Consider the following 18888-nt stretch of genomic DNA (forward strand, 5'->3'; position numbering starts at 1 on the left):
TTAAAATCACCAACATTTATATATGGCTGAACTTCTTTAGGGAATAAATCCCACAAACAGTAGTACATATTATCAATGAGATATTTCTGCATAATTTTAACCTTCAGCTCTGGATGTAGTGTATGTTTTCTACACAATAGTATGTGACGATAACAGGAGTATCACTGCATTATCAAAATAGGAATTATGCCCTGTTCATTATTAAAATATCTTGAAAAAAATTGTCTTAATTGAGTTAGTCGATGGGATTAATTTTCCGTTTAGATTTTCCTAGATGACCTGTTACCCAGAAACACAGATGCTAGACCTAAGCAGTTTGGTATGAATTTTAAGACATGTCTTAAATTTAAGATCTTAAGATTTAAGACAAGTCTCCAAGAGACTTACCCATACATTTAGCATTGCATACTAATGTGCCCCTCTCCCCCCAGAAAATCTCAACTAAAAATTATTTAGCCCAGGTACATTAATACCCAGACTGATTCAGGAATCGTATAAGCCTTCCCAAGGGAGGTGGGTTCCCATTTACAGCAGTCTCTCTGCTTTTAAATCACACAATTAAGAACAATCAAGATTTTGGACTAGTAATGACACGGACATGGGTTAGTGAATTGCTGATAAGGTAGCCAATTTAACACCTTCATATCACCTAGGATAAAATCTTACTCTATGTTTGAGCTTGAGTATAAGGGTACCCTACTGAAATAAACGTTTAATGGCAAGTAATGACTAGACAATTATTAACATTCTACATAATATATCATTTTTCCTAGAATCTACTAAACTTCTCTCATGAGCCTGATAATGTAAGTGATAAAGAACTGTTACTGACATCCTTTTTTCCAAAAAGCCACCTAAATCTTCCAGACCGTCAGCTGAAGTGTTATGCTTCAAGATACAGTTTGTGGCAATTTTTAAAACCATGAAGAGCTTTATGATTGTATAAAAATACACAACAACAATAATGTCCTGAGGTACTTTATCTGTGAATTCCCAACAGTTCCTTTGTTCACATGTTCTGCCTGAAGCATTACCGGTTTCAAATATCTGGAAACTTCCCTTGCCAGTACCTCTTCAAGGTAGGGTGTCAGAAGTACTTCTGCCATCTATTTCTGTCAGCTGGATGTCCAAGTTAAAAAAAACAATAAATTCTAATTTTGGTGTTACTGCTACTAAGTTTTAGCCAACACACATGCAAACCAAGAATAGGTAATAGGAAGACAAGTAATTCTTGTTTATGTTCTTTGTTGTTCCTGTTCTTTGGTTTAAAATGTATATGAAATACAGTTTATGAAATCTCATTTACAACTTTGTATTACTATCTGTGTGTTCTGCATTAACTCCTTAATGATGCTTCAATATGTTTGACATCCCATGCTGTAAATCGGTACATGTATTTCCTACCTTGTACACAGAGAAGAAAACCAGATGTTCTTCCAGAGAAAGTTTCATATTTATTCAGAAGGCATACATCTCAACTGATTGTATTACTTTAAAAATTGAATTTCATGAATCTGATAAATAAGGGACTTCTTACTGTTTGAACAATACTAAAAGCAATATTCATTGGTGCATACTGTAGTTCAGAGGGCCTATATTACCCCCCCATACCATTTAAATCCCTGAGTAAAGGTTTTAAATGGTGTCCCATGGGATATCATCCACTGTGAAGGAAAACATCAAGGCATCCTAGAATATAATTGTCTTGAAAAATACTTTAAAGCTGTGAGAAGTTCCTCCCCATTAGAATACACAAATGCAAAATAACCTATATCCAAAACAATCCAAGGTGAACAATAATGCTTGGATTTTCATTTTTAAGAACTCTTACAGTCATTAAATACACATCATGAAAACAATTGGCAAATCTGAAAAGGTGATTGTTATTATATATTAAAGTTGCCTTTAAGTTTCAAGGTTACAAAAACTACACGCATGCAACTTTCTGACACCAAACTTCAAAATCATAAGAAAAAGCCTGGACTCTTAGAAATGCTTCCATTTCTAGTGTCCTGACTCAAATGACATATATATTTATTCTGATCAGGAATTAAAAATGTGCTCTGTTATGACGAAATAAAGCACGTCAAATTCCAACCTAACAATTTTAACAACAGTACTGTTAACTGAGGTCTGTGGTTAATGTAAAGTGAAAATTTTGTCTAGTGTCATGCTATAGAAAAATCAATACACAGTCATGACTGGATTGTAACATCTAAATACGCGCTTTTTAAACATCTTAGTTTCAAATAAATGAGAAAACTTGGGTTTTTTTAAAACCATTTGATGTTTCAAAAGGGCAGGAATCACTTGTATGCCCCTCTACTTTGTTATTTACAAAAATTTTCACCCAGATTAAAAAATGGATACATCAAAAAACCTCAAATTTTAAGATGACAACTTTAACAGAAGAGTATTGCAAAAGTGTCTTTGCTAAAATGAAAGCTCCAGGCTTTGTCTGTATTCTCAACACAGCAAACAAACTTACTGTCTGATAGCAAACTTGCATTTCCATTGCTTAAGCAAAAGCTTTAAAATAAACTGCAGTGCACAACTTCAATATGATTCTAAGAGCTCATTAATGCTGATACTACAGGTGATTTCATGTTTTTTTGGTGGTTTTGTGTTTGGGGCTTTTTTTGTTTGTGGGAAGGGGGGTTTTGTGTGTGTGGTTTTTTGTTTGCTTTTTTTAATAAAACCTCCCCTACCTGCCAGAATACTGTTATACAGGAAAAAAAAAATAAATGCTATCTTCTACTATTGTCAGTCTTTCACATACAGTAAAAAAACCTCAACATAAAGGAGTTTTAGAGCAAGTAATCGACCTGCAAACTGTTATACATCAGTAATAAGACATCCACTTTACAGCTGCTTAAACAAAAAAGGAAGTATTTCCCAAAATATATATTTCGGATCTGTGTAAACAAAGCTTATATGTATTGCTTCCGTTCATTTCAAAAATATACACCCACATGGTCTGAAAGTGATCTTGGTGCTATGAATTTTAAATTACTGTTATTTATCCAGATGTAATCTGAAGATACAAAACACGCATATTTTTGAACTTAGTATTTTGAAATATGTCAACAATTTTAATTATTCTTATGTCAATAGAAAGGTAAAAATATCGCCCAAATTTGATGCCACTTCATTGAATGAAGAAGTATGTACTATGAAAATAAACATTCATCTGGTTTCCTAACAATAAATATAAAGACAGTTATTATAACATACTGCAACACAGGAAGTATTACTATATTGACCTTAACATTCAATCAGTAGTTTTTAAATCTTTCCTCATTGAGGCTCGGATCTTCTACCTTGTCAGCTGTCCAACGACTTTTAAGAGGGTTTTATTTTCTTGCTTCAATTGTTCATTTTCATCTTCTATATCATCTAGGTCCTGTGAAAGGAAAAAGAAAAATAAACATTTATCAGGACACAAATACAAGCTTTCAAGTAGTAGCAGCGGGAATTCAGCATCTTAGCTCTGAAATGAAGAAGCTGGGGATGGAATGAATTACTGCATCGCAGTAGCTACCCTTAAAACTGTTAAACTAGCCTTTTTCCAAATGTTACAGTAATTACAAGACATTAATATTATATTCCCATGTACCTTTAAATGGAAACGTATAGTCAAAACTGAAGCTACAGCAGGAATTAATGCATTAAGAAACCAAAATAGGATGGGCATGATTATTTCATTGGCACATACAGAGAGTGCATTAGTCAGCTCTTGCCACTGTTCCCCAGACTCTGCTCATCAGCAACTATCCCACTCACTATACACATCGTCGGTTACTATTGCAAGATGACCTGTTTTATGTTTTAAATTAAGCATTCAACATTTTTAGAAAAAGTACTGCCTGTCCATTTTCTTCCATTTCTGTGAAAAATATTAAAATACATTTTGTAACTTGTTTGCTACTGAAAGAACAGACAGCATACACAGTAATAATGGGTGCTTAAGAGAATGATCCTACCCCAAATGTTTATTCCTCTTCCACTAATTACTAGATTTACCCAGATCCCATTCACTTCTTCACTTTTCTTTTCAAGCCTTTAAAGTGAAAATCAGTGAAACTGGCTGTTCAATGTAAGCATTACATTACAAAAAATAATTTTACTGGGGGGTAGGCAAACAAAAAAACCATAGAAGAAACAGATTGAGAATGAGGAGGGGTGGGGGTGGGGAAAAAAGAAGGGGAAGTGACATCAAGGACAGCACTTTCAAGAGGAAAATCGAAGTTGGGCAAAGAAGGAAGAATGAGGATTCTCATTTGAGATCTTAGATTCCTTTTGATGGAAGTCTACAAAACCCTACTGTTGCTATGCTACATTGAGCATAAAACAGTAGTAGAGAAAAGATCTCCTCTGTCTTGTTTCTTTAAGTTGTTAAGCCGTGTTTGATATATGGAATCTATTTCCATATTTTTTTTTTTAGTGGGGTCATTCCAGAAGTGCATGCTAAAGACGTTGTGTTTAAACAGTATAACGATTTTCAAAAGCCTCTTGAGTTTGCCAGGCCAAAATCCATACCACAACACCTTCACAATTACTGTATTGTTTTTATAATGTGGAATCAAGAAATCAGTCACAGAAATTCCTCTTTGCCTCACAGAAGTAATGCTACATCACAATATGAATTCCAGGAAAAGCATTTGCCCACTCAACATAATAGATAAAAGTGACTTAAAACATCTAAACACGGAAAGTTTTGATGGATAGCTACTATAAATAGTTTACTACGTAATTGTAAGAAACAGACTTTGTTTTCTCTCTTGTGCAGTTCAGATCAATAATCAGATGGAAGGGACAATACATTAATAAAAAAAAATGTGGTTTTTTTTTTTTAGTTCAGTATACATAATTCTGTGTTTGAGCTTGTTCTCAACCTAGCCATCACATGTCTCAAAGCTTACCCCAAACCCTTCTGTTTAAAATACCGTAATTTGCTCAAAACAAAATATTAAAAGTCTGTGAAATGTTTATGCTGTAAAATTGAAATGCCAAGGATTATTACAAGTAAGAGTTTCTTGAATATGAACCAGGAAAAATAACTAGTGCAGTTTAAATATCTATCAAAACAATGGACCAGGACATGCAGCTGTTTTTTGCCACTGAAATTTAAAGTTCCTTATTCAAAATTACTACAGTAATTTATACTTATTAGTAAAAAAGATGCAATAGCATGAAGGCCTGGACTTCAGATACCAAAGGAACCAAGAACCACACAACTGACACTAATTGGATTGTAAATCCTCACTGACAGACTCTCTCCAAACACACATTTAACTACGATGACGTCTTAGTAAGGTCAGAGATGACCAAGTGTAAACTAGTAGACAGTTGAACTTAGCCTACAAATATTTAAATGTCTTGAGATGCCTTCCCCTTCAGATATTTGAGGGTTTTATGAAGCAATTACCCCTTTCTTACAGAAAATGCAGCGGACATACTTTCAGTGGCTAACGTACTGAGTCAAAGAATGCCACATAGCAGAAAGCCTTTTCTGTTTCTCAATGTAAACATAGCTCATGTTCTTTAAGTATCTTTGTGATGCACTGACTGATGTCAGTAAAATCATATTGTTATACTGAATAAATATATTTAAAATGAGAAAAAGTCTGCCAAGAAATTTTCAGGATTGTTGGAAAAACAGGTTTTCAAGTGTAACACAAGATCTTTGCCAATCAAGGATGCATCCATGGTTGTGAACTCACTGAAACCTCTAGGAAAAGCATTTCTTTACATATGAGGAGTAAGCAGTCAGAAAGCTATGCAATAAATTGGCATTTTGAAGTTATTTAGGCTCTTTGACATTAAATTCTTTCTATATCTGCACAACTCAACATGCAATAACTGTCTACTTTGATGAACCTAAATGATGGAGAAATACCATGAACGTGTGTAAATGCTCTAAAAGAGACCCCTATTTAGGTTGCCTACCAGCAAAACTTTTTAAAAAGATACTTGCATAAGCTCAGTTAAGTTTAGGCCTAAGGACATCTTTTTATGTGAGCAGAAAGTTGAAGATAACAACTGTTCTTCCATGTAAAGCATCCAATCCTGGTGCCAGGTCTACAGAATAGCATTCCATGAAGAACAGATGAATATTCAAGTGGCTCTCATGTTCTCCGTTATGATAATAAACCTTAGGTAAATATAACTGCCCTATTAACTTCCAGAACTTTCTATCATGGGAATGACACCGTATTTCTGTAGCTTTTCCTATTATTCTAAACCTTTCCTCTTTCTAAATCCACATGAACAGCCAACATAGAAGCAATCATAAATCCAAGTGCTATCAAATCTGCATCTGTAACAGAAGCATCACTCCAGACATGGGTTCAAACTTTCATAAGGTGGTAAATTATTATGCTAGTCATAAAGTTCATTTCATTGTTAAGAATATTGGCAGCTATTTCACTGTTAAGAAAAGCCCAAGGGATGCAAACATAAATAACTTGCACTGCAATTAAGCTAACAGACCGTGTTATAGCTATGATAAACGCTGACCTGATGGAGGAAGAAACCCTTATGCTCCTCTCCCTTTAAGAGAAGTTACCTAGGGAGCATCAGCAAGATGGCTTTGTGGATCTCATGGAAAGGTACAATTTTAGTTATCGTATAATAAAGAGGTTTTTGAAAGGACTATATTCTGGTTTGTGTTTTCTTTCCATACAACAAGCAGAAATTGTCTTCCTACTTAACACAGGCAAGACACAGGCACTGCTTGACTTTACTACAAATGTTCAAAGACTGTTTCTAGACAGACTCTCAATGGATTCCATTTAGGACATCATACCTCAAATACAGCAGTGAAAAATGACATTATTTCTGGAAAAGAAAACCTCACTGTCATGGCCCTAAGACACAAAGTTTCAGTGATTTAGGTTCTTTTATTTGTTCTTTCTGACCTCTGAGTCAGGAAGTCAGATGTGAACAGCAGTATTAAGTATCTTTGCCATCCATTATGCAGGAGGAATGAATGTCTGCCTTGGCTGTAAAAGGTCATCAGCTTAGGTGTGACAGATTCTTTGCAGAATGGAAGAAGGCATAAAGACCAATTCCTCAATTAAAATAGAAATCGCTCCTAAACAGACAATACTTTATTCATCCCACAGATTAATTTCCAACTTCGGGGCGGGGGGGGGGCGGGGGGGAAGACACCTGTGTCAGACTAACCTCATCATCCTTTGCTCTTCAGATTAGTTTGCAAACTTCTGAATGCTGTCCTCCTTTGTTACAAATGAACAGTGGAAAACGAAAGTTTGCCACTATGAACATAGAGTTATTTCCTCCCTTGACTGCTGGATTGACCAAAGCCAGTTCTGAAAGTTTATGAGAATGTCTGCTCTGGAGTGGTGGAGGTGTACCTCCCTAGGATATCCAGGCTCTGCACCTCAGCCAGGAAGCGCAAGATGAGGTCGCTAATCCACTGTATGAAAGAGTCCCAGTCTGCCCCTAAAACTGGGACTTGGTATCTTCTATCAACTTTAAAACTTCTCATACTGTCCCACACCCAAGCATGTCTCACACTTCTATCCCCTCTTCACCTGCCTGCACACCTTGCCTGAGTGATACTAGCCAAAGTCTGCTGCCCCTGTCTTGTTCTGCATTTACTTGGGAACCATCAATAAAGCATATGAGAATGTGTGTCAGAATATAAAGCACTTACTCTCAATCTTTCTAAGATCATCTAAACTATTACTAGCAATTAAAAGCTGAGTAAAATGAAATTAAATTTATAATTACTTTGTCTAATAGAAGTCCTGGGTAATAATTTATTGAGTAAACTGTCAAAATCCCAGCTTGATTATTTCCCGGTACGCTACGTACTGAATTTGGAAAGAAAAGACAGTAAACCACTTTTATAACCTTGTTCTATGAACAATTATAGCAAGAAGAAATCCAGGTCCTCCAACAACACACAGCTTAAAGAAGTTAATCATGACAAACAGAAGTTACCTGGAAAAAAAATGTAACTTACTGACATCCCTCTTGAGAAGTTACACAAATACCAAAAAACCCCATATTTACTTCTCTTCTGATCAGATGCAAGTTCCTGCAGAAGAGCACAGAGAATGCAGAGACTTATGCCCTCTTTATATAGCAGCATGCAAGAAAATATGTGCTTACTCTGTTTAATAAATCAATTTCTTCCTTCAGCTTTCCAATTACTTCATCTTTATCCTGTGTCATCTTCATCAATCTTGCAATTTCCTGTCTCTCCTTTGAAAGTTCCTAAACCCAGAATATGCAATGTTGTTTGTAATGCAATTTTTGGTTTTAAGAGACAGTTTTAAGTTATTAGCATTTAAAACAAACAAACAAGAAAAAACTCCACACACTTTCCTATAATTCCTTTTCTACAGCAAGTCAAACCCACATCTTCAAGCCATTATATTTCAAGGAGCTAAAGAATCACATCTAAGAAAATATTTTACCCACGGCAAACCTGTGTGATGTCTCTGATTCCAAATATGTTTTAATCAATATTTAACTTAGGCATGAACTCAAAATTGGATAGGAGCCCACAAAAAAAGCAAGTAAACGTAAAGTTATCAGCTTCCAGATTTGACATACTGGGAGGGCTAGTCCTTTTGTTTGGTTTTTTTTTGTTTAGTTTTGGGGTGGTTTGTGGTTGTGTGGGTTTTTTTAATACTACCACTAACAAGGAATGAAGACTCACAGTTAAGATCTCTGGGCCTGAATGTGAGCAAAATGAAAATATCCATTAGGAATTCAGTAAATCGGGGTTCAAGATAGTGAAAGAAAGCCCTTAAATCTTCATCTATTTTCTGCATTACTAGCAGTTAAATTATTTCAGAAGGAAACCGATTTGGAAGAGAGGATTATGGTGTACCTCACTCAAATCAGGCTTCCTCAAGTCTTAAAAAAAAAAGTAATTTCTACAGTATATGCTTTATTTTCATCCTTTCCAAAAAAGATCTGCTCAAATTGTGTTTACTTAGTAACTTTCATCCATATGAATTCAAGAATATTTGGCAAGTTTCCCACAAAAATCCACTTCAGAGGAAGACAGAGAAGCCCATAATACATTACACAGATGACATTATTTAGCAAAATACTGGTTTAGGTGAAAAATTCAGCTTTAACATTATTACATTTCCCCAAAAGTGTTTGTATGAAGAATGTCTGAAATAATGAAAACTGTTTAAAATATATATTTTAAATGTTTAAAACTTTAACAATCAACTTGATAGCAATTACATTTTATATTTTAGTATATTAAAAAATTCAAACCAAGTAGATCAGAGACAGGCTTGCTAATTTTCTGAACAGCCAACGAGCCCCTCCTTCCCCCATGTTATTTGCCCTGCGTTGGTGTGTCACAAGGTGCATATGAGAAATACGCAGAGCACTCCTGGCTCTCTAAGAGTATTATCTTTACCTCAACTATTTCTTACTTATATACCAAATGACAACTAAACATCCATGATTAAAAGTTCACATTCTTCTCAGTCAATCTGACTCTTCGTACTTTTTTTACAGGCATAACTAACTGTACTTCAAGCATTTAGCATCATTTCTGTGTATTTCTCTTGTATATTTCCCCATGGAGTTTCAAAGGTATTTTAGGTCATATGTATGCCATGCAGATCTTAGTTGGTACTTACCCTTTCAAGTTCCTCAATCCGCTTTTCCAAAGCATTACTTGGTATGGAACTGCCAGAAGAATTTGCATCCCTGCTGTATCTGCTGTAAGTTGTCCTGTCTGTTCGGGAGTATCTACTGGGAATATCTTCTTCTGATGCATTAGCTGTGCTACAAAGGCAAAGAGCAGAGCAGACACCTATTTATACATTTAACAAAATGGAAATGATAGAAGTAACAAAAGTGCTTCCCAAAGTCCTCAATAGGTCAGTCAAACTGCAGAGAATTTATTTCACAGCTCTTGTGTTGCTGAGGACTCACTAAATTCACTGCCTCAAAGAGTCAAATACTTGAGTAACACAGCTCTCATCACACAGATAATCAACTTTAAACACATATTTATCCTATCTTATTTTCAAAGATTTAAAGCTTTATGAACTGCATGCATCAAAAACCAAGCTAAGCAACTTCATTTAAAAAAGTACAACTGCAGAATTTAAACCAAGCATCTTTTTAAGTAGATGAAAACATGAAGGATGAAAAACACATGTCCAACACATAAGAAGCTTACACGTATCAACTGACTTTTCAGGAGGAACTATGGATATGGCCTGTAAGGAACTGGAAAACAAACCAAAGTGAGAAAGTGATGTGGCTCAAGACATTAATTTTATGTCATTTCCAAATATTTTACTTGAATACACAGCAGTCTGTCACAGCTCAGTTGGTAGGCACTCAGTAACTGGTGTTATGGTATTTGGTTTAGATCATGTGCCTATTTCTTAAAAAAATATTACTGCCAGGGAATCTTAACAGATAAGCATTGCAAAGGCACATAAACTAGCTTTAAAAAAGGTTTATGGGCTCTCCATTATGATCATTATGTACAAAACCAGTACTCATTTAGAAATATTCATGAGAAGTCAAGCATTTTCAAAGTCACAAATTTAACAGTGTTCTTCTTTTCTTCCTAATAGCAATGTTATTTACCTTCAGTGTAGAATCTAATGAATGATTGAGAGCAGCAGAACAGAGTGCCCTGGGACCCAGCAGAGAGATACAGATCTTTTCCTCTTCAATCCACCAAAACTACACTTCCTAGACTTTATATACAGCTGTACAGCCAAAGACAAAAAACAGTCCCTTGTTCAGTCTTTACCAGAAGAATCTGAATGGAGATACTCAAAAACCACCTAGACATGGTCCTGGGCAACTGCCTTTGGTTTTCTAGAGCACTTAGGAAAAGAATGAAAAGCATTATGAGTATCCCTATATCTCCCTTAAAACATAGAAGAGTATATGATTAATGTCTTCATTTAACAGCTCTGCATTTCATAACTCTAGAAAACCCCTACTGACAGTGTGTATATCTAGATGGATACAGTGCAAATCTAAAGCAGGATATAAATACTGTTTTGCTCAGTATGTGTGAAGTTTCCAAGGCACAGTGACATTAATTGTAAGGAATTTTGTAGCTTAATGTTATTACCATATTTAGCACTGTTTATTCTTCATCCAGAAGATTGAAAAAAAAAATTCTAGGACCAGATACACACGTTGCAACACAACATAAGAAATATTTTAGCTTAACTCTATAAATTCTAGATTATTTAGCTTTCTGAAAAATGTGTTGCTCCATGTTGTTCATGTTCAAGGATAGACCACACAAAAAGGGCTCAGTTTTTCAATGCTCAAAAATAAGCCCTTTTGCCAATACACTGGAGTATCTCAACTCTGCTCCAGTAAGTGATACCAGCAGATGCTCCTATAGTAAAGTTCGATGAAAGAATACCTAGACAGAAAAGGTTTCATTAATAATTCATATTAAGACATTTTCTTTATTGTCCTTGAAACTCACACTCAAAAATTTCCTCACTATTCCATTGGAGAACAGACCCTACTGAACACATTCCTTTTTAGTATCAGCAAGTACAAAGGACGTATCATGAAGACTTCTAGGAAATGGGATTTAAAAACACATTTAAGGAGGCATTATTCCATAAGCTAACACAAGGAATGTGACAGATATGAAATTCATTATTTTGGATGTTAAAACCAATGTCCAGTAGACAGCAACAGCAAAAAAGGCACCATCCGAGACAAAACCAACATAACTTTCACAAAGAATGGAATTTTAGTCTTCAGATACAATGTCACTTTGCAAGCCTCCGACAAAAAAGAAAATTTGTCTAGAATAACAGTGGTGTCTATGCTTTACTACCAGAAAATATCTATCAACCAGTCCTAAGAGATATCTCTATGGAAATAAACCTGTATATTTTTATATTCTTTTAATATTTATAGATAGCTATACAATCTATTATATATTTATCAATGTGTAACAACAATACTATTACTACTAGTAATAATGATGATGATGATAATACTAATAATAATCATCATCTCTCCAAGCTGAAGAACTTTGTATACTACTAAGAAAAGAAGTTGGTTTTATGCCTTCCATTGGGGGAGGCAGGGGAGAAGTGCACACATGTCACAGCAGAACCTGTTTAGTTTACTGAAACCTTGCTTCCTCCACTTCCTGAGTAACGGTTTGCAAATACTTGCAACTTGGAAGTTGCTGGAATCTCACAAAAGGTAAGAAAGAAAAGAAAGCCCATTGTCAGTAGATGTGCATTGGGTAAAAATGATCATCAGCACCAGAAGAAAACTGATAGAGGTCTGCAAGCTGAAAAAAAAATCTAGAATCATAGCTCAAGAATGCAATTTAAAATGTATTGTGCTTTTCAGCATTCAAGTAACTTATGCACATGACTGTTTTAACACACGCAGTTGAAACATCTAACCGCAGACTATGGCTGCAGGAAATAGTATATTTAAATTATTTTTCAAGAAGAGTATCTGAGACTGTATTTGTAGCCATATGTACACTAGATCAGAGTGCCCACGCAGAGAGTAGCAAACGAGAACATATCTGGATAGAAACATCCCTCACTACTGCTTCAAAAGGGCATGTACAACAACATGTTTAACAAAATCCAACTTGTTGTTCCATTAGCTTACTTTCAATTAGTCACTATCAAAACCTCATTCTAAATGTGTATTCCTGTACTAGAATGCTGAAAGCACAAAACACTTCTGCAACTTAAGACGACTCACTTTTGAAAGTTTTTTTCTGGCTGTACTTAAATAAAAAACATATAATGAAATCAAACCACATTGCAGTTTGACTGTTCTTACACAGAAACAAAAGGTTTGCTTTGGAATGATGTTCTAGTCATTTCCTTTAATATAGAATCAGTTATTCACACCAGGGCAAGTTTAACAGCAATATTACAGAAAGGTGGAATAAATCTTGCTCCTTCCAATGCCTCTTTGGTTCTCTCAATGTCTTCCTGAAGCACTGTCCAAACCGCAATTTCATCCAATTAAAACCATCTGGTCAAAACCAGATTTCATTGATTTCGACTACGACAATGATTTTCAACTCTGTTTAATTTTACTGCCAGAATCTTGTAACTGTACTTGATTTGGGAACTTCTCATTAATTGTGGCACCACAATCCAGTCAGTTGCTAACAGCTTCTTTAGAAGAATGAGCAAAAAATCATTATTACTAAACAGGCCAACTTGGACTTGTGTTACTTTAAACTGCTTAAGCCAAGTTTGTGGCCTTCAGAGCTGAGCTAAGGAAAGGCAGTCCTGTCTTCTCTACAGCTGCATGTTCCTAGCCTCCTCCACTTTTCCTAGCTCTGGCCTTCAGACGGAGAAGGAAACCATTCAAAGAGCTGATGCAGCAATCCAGTAGCCCAGCAAAAGGAAACCCTCTACTTCAGCCACAGTGGCTCCCTGCAGCACTACCCTGATCAGCTGCATGAGCACTAGCTCAAGGGACAGCGAGGAACTGCAGCTGGCTCAACTTGGACCAAAAACTTCTGCAGAAATAAACCTGAAGCACTTCTGCCTTCCCATAACATCAGCATTGGCTGAAAAGGGGATACAAAAGTCAAGAAAAGCACCCTGCGTGACCACTATCTGAAGTGTTCATATCTGCACAGTAGTGGTCCTAAGGTAACAAGCTAGACGAGACCATGCTTCAATAGCCAACCCTTGCTGAAAAACTCCCAAACCCAGGCAAGCAGGCAAGTCTGGGCATAGTGTTGTGAAACAATATTTTGCTGCCTTTTTTTTTTTTTTTTTTTTTAATTAGTAAGATCAAGGTTAATATGATGGAATGTAAATTGTTACAGTTTAAGCTTTGTAGTAATCTGAAAAACACTAAGCAAGAGAATTTCAGCAGTGCTCTAACATTTCCTTCAGAGCATCTCCAATGAGTGCTCTGAAGCACTAGCTTTTCTTCTTGCGATCTTTTCTCCCTTGGTTATTTTTCAACTCTTACACGAATATTAAACTCAAGTACAATATAGTCTTTTAGAATTAGCAGGCAAGGGTGTCTACGTGTTGGGTGCCATGTTAGGGTGCTGTACCATCCTAAGGGCGGGGCGGGGCAAAAACTCTCCAACATTTTGCATTTTGTCTGGCAGCCATAAAACCATACCATATTGTATTCATTTCCACTAATAAACAAACTTATAAGGGGAACATACCCCTGAACCATGAAGAGATTTTAATCTAGCTCTTTCTGTAAACTGATCCAGCCTGATCTGTCTGATCCATGAACCATGCAAAAATCTGCTGAATTATTTTAAATCCTGATTTGCAAGGCTTTCTTTTCAATTTAAGACACTTCTAAGAAAAAGCTGAATTGGTTCAAAAGCTAGTAGACAGTCTTAAAAATAGGCTCCTAAACCAAATACTCTATGCTTACAAAAATATTCCAAAGTCCACATACATATCTTGCTTTACTGTTACCTGCAAACAAACTTTTTAGTTTACAGAATGCAAGACAAACATAATTTGTGTTTACATTTAGGTTACACTCAAATATTTCAATAAACAGAACACACTTTGTCATTCTCTTGTTTGAAAAACCAGCGATGATACCAACTACGCTGATAGCAGAACACACTTTGCCATTCCTTGTTTGAAAAACCAGAGATGATACCAACTACGCTGATAGCAGAACACACTTTGCCATTCCTTGTTTGAAAAACCAGAGATGATACCAACTACGCTGATAGCAGAACACACTTTGCCATTCCTTGTTTGAAAAACCAGAGATGATACCAACTACGCTGATAGCAGACCTGAATCAGAAAACCATTCTTCATCACACCTGAATCAGAAAATCATTCTTACTAATGGCAACATGCGTGTTTCTTTAAAATAACTACAAAGCAGTGCAAAAACTGGTAGACCCAGTTACAGCAACAGCAGTTTGAAACAGCCAAGATGAGGTGTATCACATGAAGAAAAGCTTAGAGAGAAATGAAAGATGAGGAAGCTGATATGGGCTATTACAACTGAAGGATATCTACACTTTTTAATCACATGAAGCTCACAGTCAGGACAGATGGCTGATCGCAACTCCCAAATACTCTCATAAGCATGTCCTGTGGCTGTCGAGTCAGCATGACCTTGAAGATTCTGGTCATGCTTTTAGTAGATCTTACAGTACCACTCCAGATCACAACAGAACCATCACTTTCCTTTGAAAGTATTTTATGCAGTTAATTATGCAACTACAAAGGAACCCCTCCACAAACTTTTGGGGTCTAAGTGTGGAAATCTCTGAAGTAAATTCAGAAGACAAATTACAATTATAGATCAAGACCCTCATTCCAAAATTTCATTACTTTACTGCATAAGGACACACACTCAGTTTGTCCAAGTCAGAAAAAACAGAAGTAGAATAACATGCAGCAGCCAGCGGAGTTCTTCTGTAAACATGTCTTCCAGTCAATAGACACTCAGTAAAATGGGTTTCTCAGCAATGTCATATAAACGTTTAACCATGGATTACTGCATCCATATAAGGCAAAGCAGCCCGCGTGTCTGATTAAATAGGTAGTAAAGTATGTGCAATTCCCTGAGTGCTGGAACATACTGAGAGAAGAGCGATCACATGAGAACACACAGCACAGATCCTTCTCTGCTCTTAATTCTTTCTTGTCTTGTTAGGAGGCTGGGTATCTCCATGTAGACATGAAAACAGCTATATGGGAAGGGAAACAGAAAGTACCAGGAGCCTGGGATGGTATCAGTAACCCAGGACTAGAAGTCAGAAATGGTCAGAGGATGGAGACAAAACAGGAAAAAAAACCCAACCATGAAATCAGAAAAATAACAAAGAGAAGACTATGACCTCCACAGTTAAATGTAAGGACACAAGAGAAATGGGGAGAGAGAGGAAAGGGTGTCTAACTGGGGTAGGAAATGGAAACCAGCAAAGTGAAGAAAAATTCCGAGATAAAAAAGATGTCACTGGGAAAGAGGGAGAAGGCAAAAAAGAAAAAGCGGGAGTAATAAGGATAGAAGGAAAGGACCTGAAATTTTCTGGCAAATAATGCATTCTTTCTGTGAGGGAGGGAGTCTATAACAGAGCCCAAGATTTTAGGGAAACATGTTTTCATTTTTGCTGTCACATGTTCGTAAATTCTACTCAAATCCTCTTCCCCACCCACAAAGTACTGAAAACCTGTTGTCAGAATAACACAATTAACAGCTTCAAATTGGTTGTCCCTATGTGAGAACACACTTTGCTTACAGTTTGCTTTGAAAACTTAAGGCAGTACACCCAAAACTGTTAAAAGCACATTAAGCTGAATGCATTTGAGCCTTCAAGCACCTTATGGTCTCAATTCAGCCTTTTGGCATTAACACTCCAGTTGTAGGTGTAATCATGCATTTTCTGAACCATTTTCTGTTTCCAAAGGACTTCTACTGTATTTGAGACTTAAGTTAGACCTGAGTGACCTGAGTAAGAATTACTTTAAGGAGGCTGCTTTCTGTAAGACCTTCCTTTACTGCAGGTGTTGGAAGGGGCAAACAAGCCAGACATCATCAGAACAGATGACGACTCTGGTCCTGACACCTCTAGCACTCCCATCAGAAAGTGAAGCCACTGGAAGAGATACTTTGTTCAAGTACTCTTACATCAAAAATTACTCCAGGGGCGGTATAAATTTTCAAACACTGAGAAAAATCTGTAGATACTGTTAACTCTATTCACAGTGGGCACTGTATAACTCACAGAGGTATGGTTAGGATAAAACCCATTTAGTATTTGTGAGCACTGGGCACAGCGCCGACTTCACAGGGAAATAATCCTTTGTTTTCAACATGGGGTTGAAGACTATGCAATGTGTAAAAGAGATGGCAACATACATAACAAAATACTGAACAGCAGCTCATAGGAAGTCAGAATCCTCCTGAGGGGGAAAGATGACAAACAAAGAATACACATCCCACATATAACTAAGGCTGACTGAGGGATGACTGCAGAAACAAGTCCTATTTTAGCATTTTCTACCGTTAGTTTCCTATTTTTGCGATGCTAATCCGAAGTATTACCTTATTTGAAAATAAGCTATGAACATGACTGTGCAAGCTTCTATTTATTACCACCACACACACAACCAAGTTTTTGCAAGTGAGTATATACAGCATGTGAACAGAATAAAGATAAGGTTTATGAAAACCGCAAAGCATTATGACACACACCACCAAGTATTCAGCAGATACAAATAGCAATGAAATTCTTCACAGGGACTGAAGATGAAGTGGAGACTGAACTAAAATGCATTTGATAAATAAGCAAGTAATCATGAAATTATATAGTTAAAGTTGTGACAGTAAGTCCACCTATTCTGCAGTGACAAAGTGATTTAAAAGAAAATCCCTCAGCAATAAAAAGCATCACTCAACTAGGTTTATGAGAACCCAGGAATATAAATATAAAAGACAGCACTATGCTAAGAAATCTAAAGCATAACAGGATAGGTTATTACATTTTTACAATGAGGGTGGTGAGACACTGGAACAGGCTGCCCAGAGAAGTTGTGGATGCCCCACCAAGTGTTCGAGGACAGGCTGGGTGGAGCCTTGATGAGCCTAATTTAGTGAAAGATGCCCCTGCCCTTGGCAGGGGGTTTGGGCTAGATGACCTTTGAAGGCCTGTTCCAACCCAAACCATTCTGTGATCTTATAGGTCAGGGGTCCCCAAACTTTTTAACCAGGGGGCCGGCGTGCAGATGCAGTGGCAGGCAGCCATCTGCGGCTGCTTGGTTTCCCCCCCCCAACCCCCGGCGGGGGTGTTCGGTAAATACCAGGGGCCGGATTAAGGACCCTGGGGGGGCATAGTTTGAGGACCCCTGTTATAGGTGAACAAGTCTGAGGGGTGGAAAATACACCAATGAAGACTAGATAATTGCAGGTGCTCTTTGCACTTACTTCTACAGCCAGGATATGTATACACAGATTAACCACCTATATGTTTTACCTGAGCAAAGGATATCTAAAAGATAATATATTCATGTGTCAAAAGTATGTTTACACAAAAGCCTTGCTTTAACTGGCATATTTCAGACCCCGTGTTACCATTATATATTCCTAATAATTGTGATAGCTGTGATTTGACACACTGATCAGGTGCATCAAGAGCTTCTGAAATATTTTTCTGACGGAGGAACTTGAGTAACTACTAGGGTAATTCTTGGCTAAAAGACAAACAAATAACAAACGGGACACCCTACATGTGGGCACCATCCCCTACAACTGAGACAGCAGTATGACAAAACCACAGAAATTTTTTTCAGTATTACCAGAGAAAGCAACAAAATTATCTTCCTGTATTAAACTTCAGAAGATGGTGGTTCATAAATTAACCATGAAACTACTAGTTCCTAGGTAACGTGTAGTAAAGTTAGATACATTTGCTTGGGAAACTGTTCTGCGTTAGTAAACCACAGCAAAATACTAGCTGAATTTGTTTTATAGTAGTTAACAAAATAAGAGTGGTTTGGGTAAGTTTGCTGCATTTCTCAGATCCTTACCCCAAAATCAGGCTATGTATCTAATGCAGCAGTGCGATGGTCTCTACTACAAATACCCATTTTATCAGCTTTATTTCTGACAGAACTCTATATATAAAGAAATGTATTGTGTACAAAGATCTCATACCTTTTATACCTGCTTGAAACCATCCTGGAGGAGTCCTGAAAGAAACAGAAAAGAAAAACTGATTAACATTTTTCTTGTATTTTTAATTCCAAAATACTTTATCACTCCGTAGAAAATTAAGTCTACAGTTAAGAGCGGGAGGCCCATGCCTCAAACAGCTGCTGTACAACTCAGTTTTGCACTATTTTGCTGTCAAGAATAAACAAAATACCAAGATTATTGTCAC

The 18888-nt window shown here is 36.6% G+C and overlaps 1 protein-coding gene across 2 annotated transcripts in view; it reads right to left on the bottom strand.

The window, feature by feature from the left end:
• Nucleotides 1-374: 374 nt before the first annotated feature.
• PAWR (pro-apoptotic WT1 regulator) overlaps nucleotides 375-18888 on the bottom strand; it is an 82943-nt gene continuing 64429 nt past the window's right edge. Inside the window, exons 3-7 of one of the 2 annotated variants that reach the window (XM_080392493.1) lie at nucleotides 18663-18697; nucleotides 9645-9792; nucleotides 8143-8247; nucleotides 3321-3403; nucleotides 375-1119 (exon numbers count right to left, since the gene is read on the bottom strand). In XM_080392493.1, the coding sequence (XP_080248619.1) occupies nucleotides 1116-1119; nucleotides 3321-3403; nucleotides 8143-8247; nucleotides 9645-9792; nucleotides 18663-18697 (375 nt within the window). In that variant the 3' untranslated portion in view covers nucleotides 375-1115. Of the gene's footprint in view, nucleotides 1120-1210; nucleotides 3404-8142; nucleotides 8248-9644; nucleotides 9793-18662; nucleotides 18698-18888 lie in introns of those variants that run through there. The other variant, XM_080392494.1, reaches the window with a different exon arrangement.

This window comes from Falco punctatus (genome assembly GCF_963210335.1).
Source record: "Falco punctatus genome assembly, chromosome: 6".
In the NCBI taxonomy this organism is placed as follows: Eukaryota; Metazoa; Chordata; class Aves; order Falconiformes; family Falconidae; genus Falco; species Falco punctatus.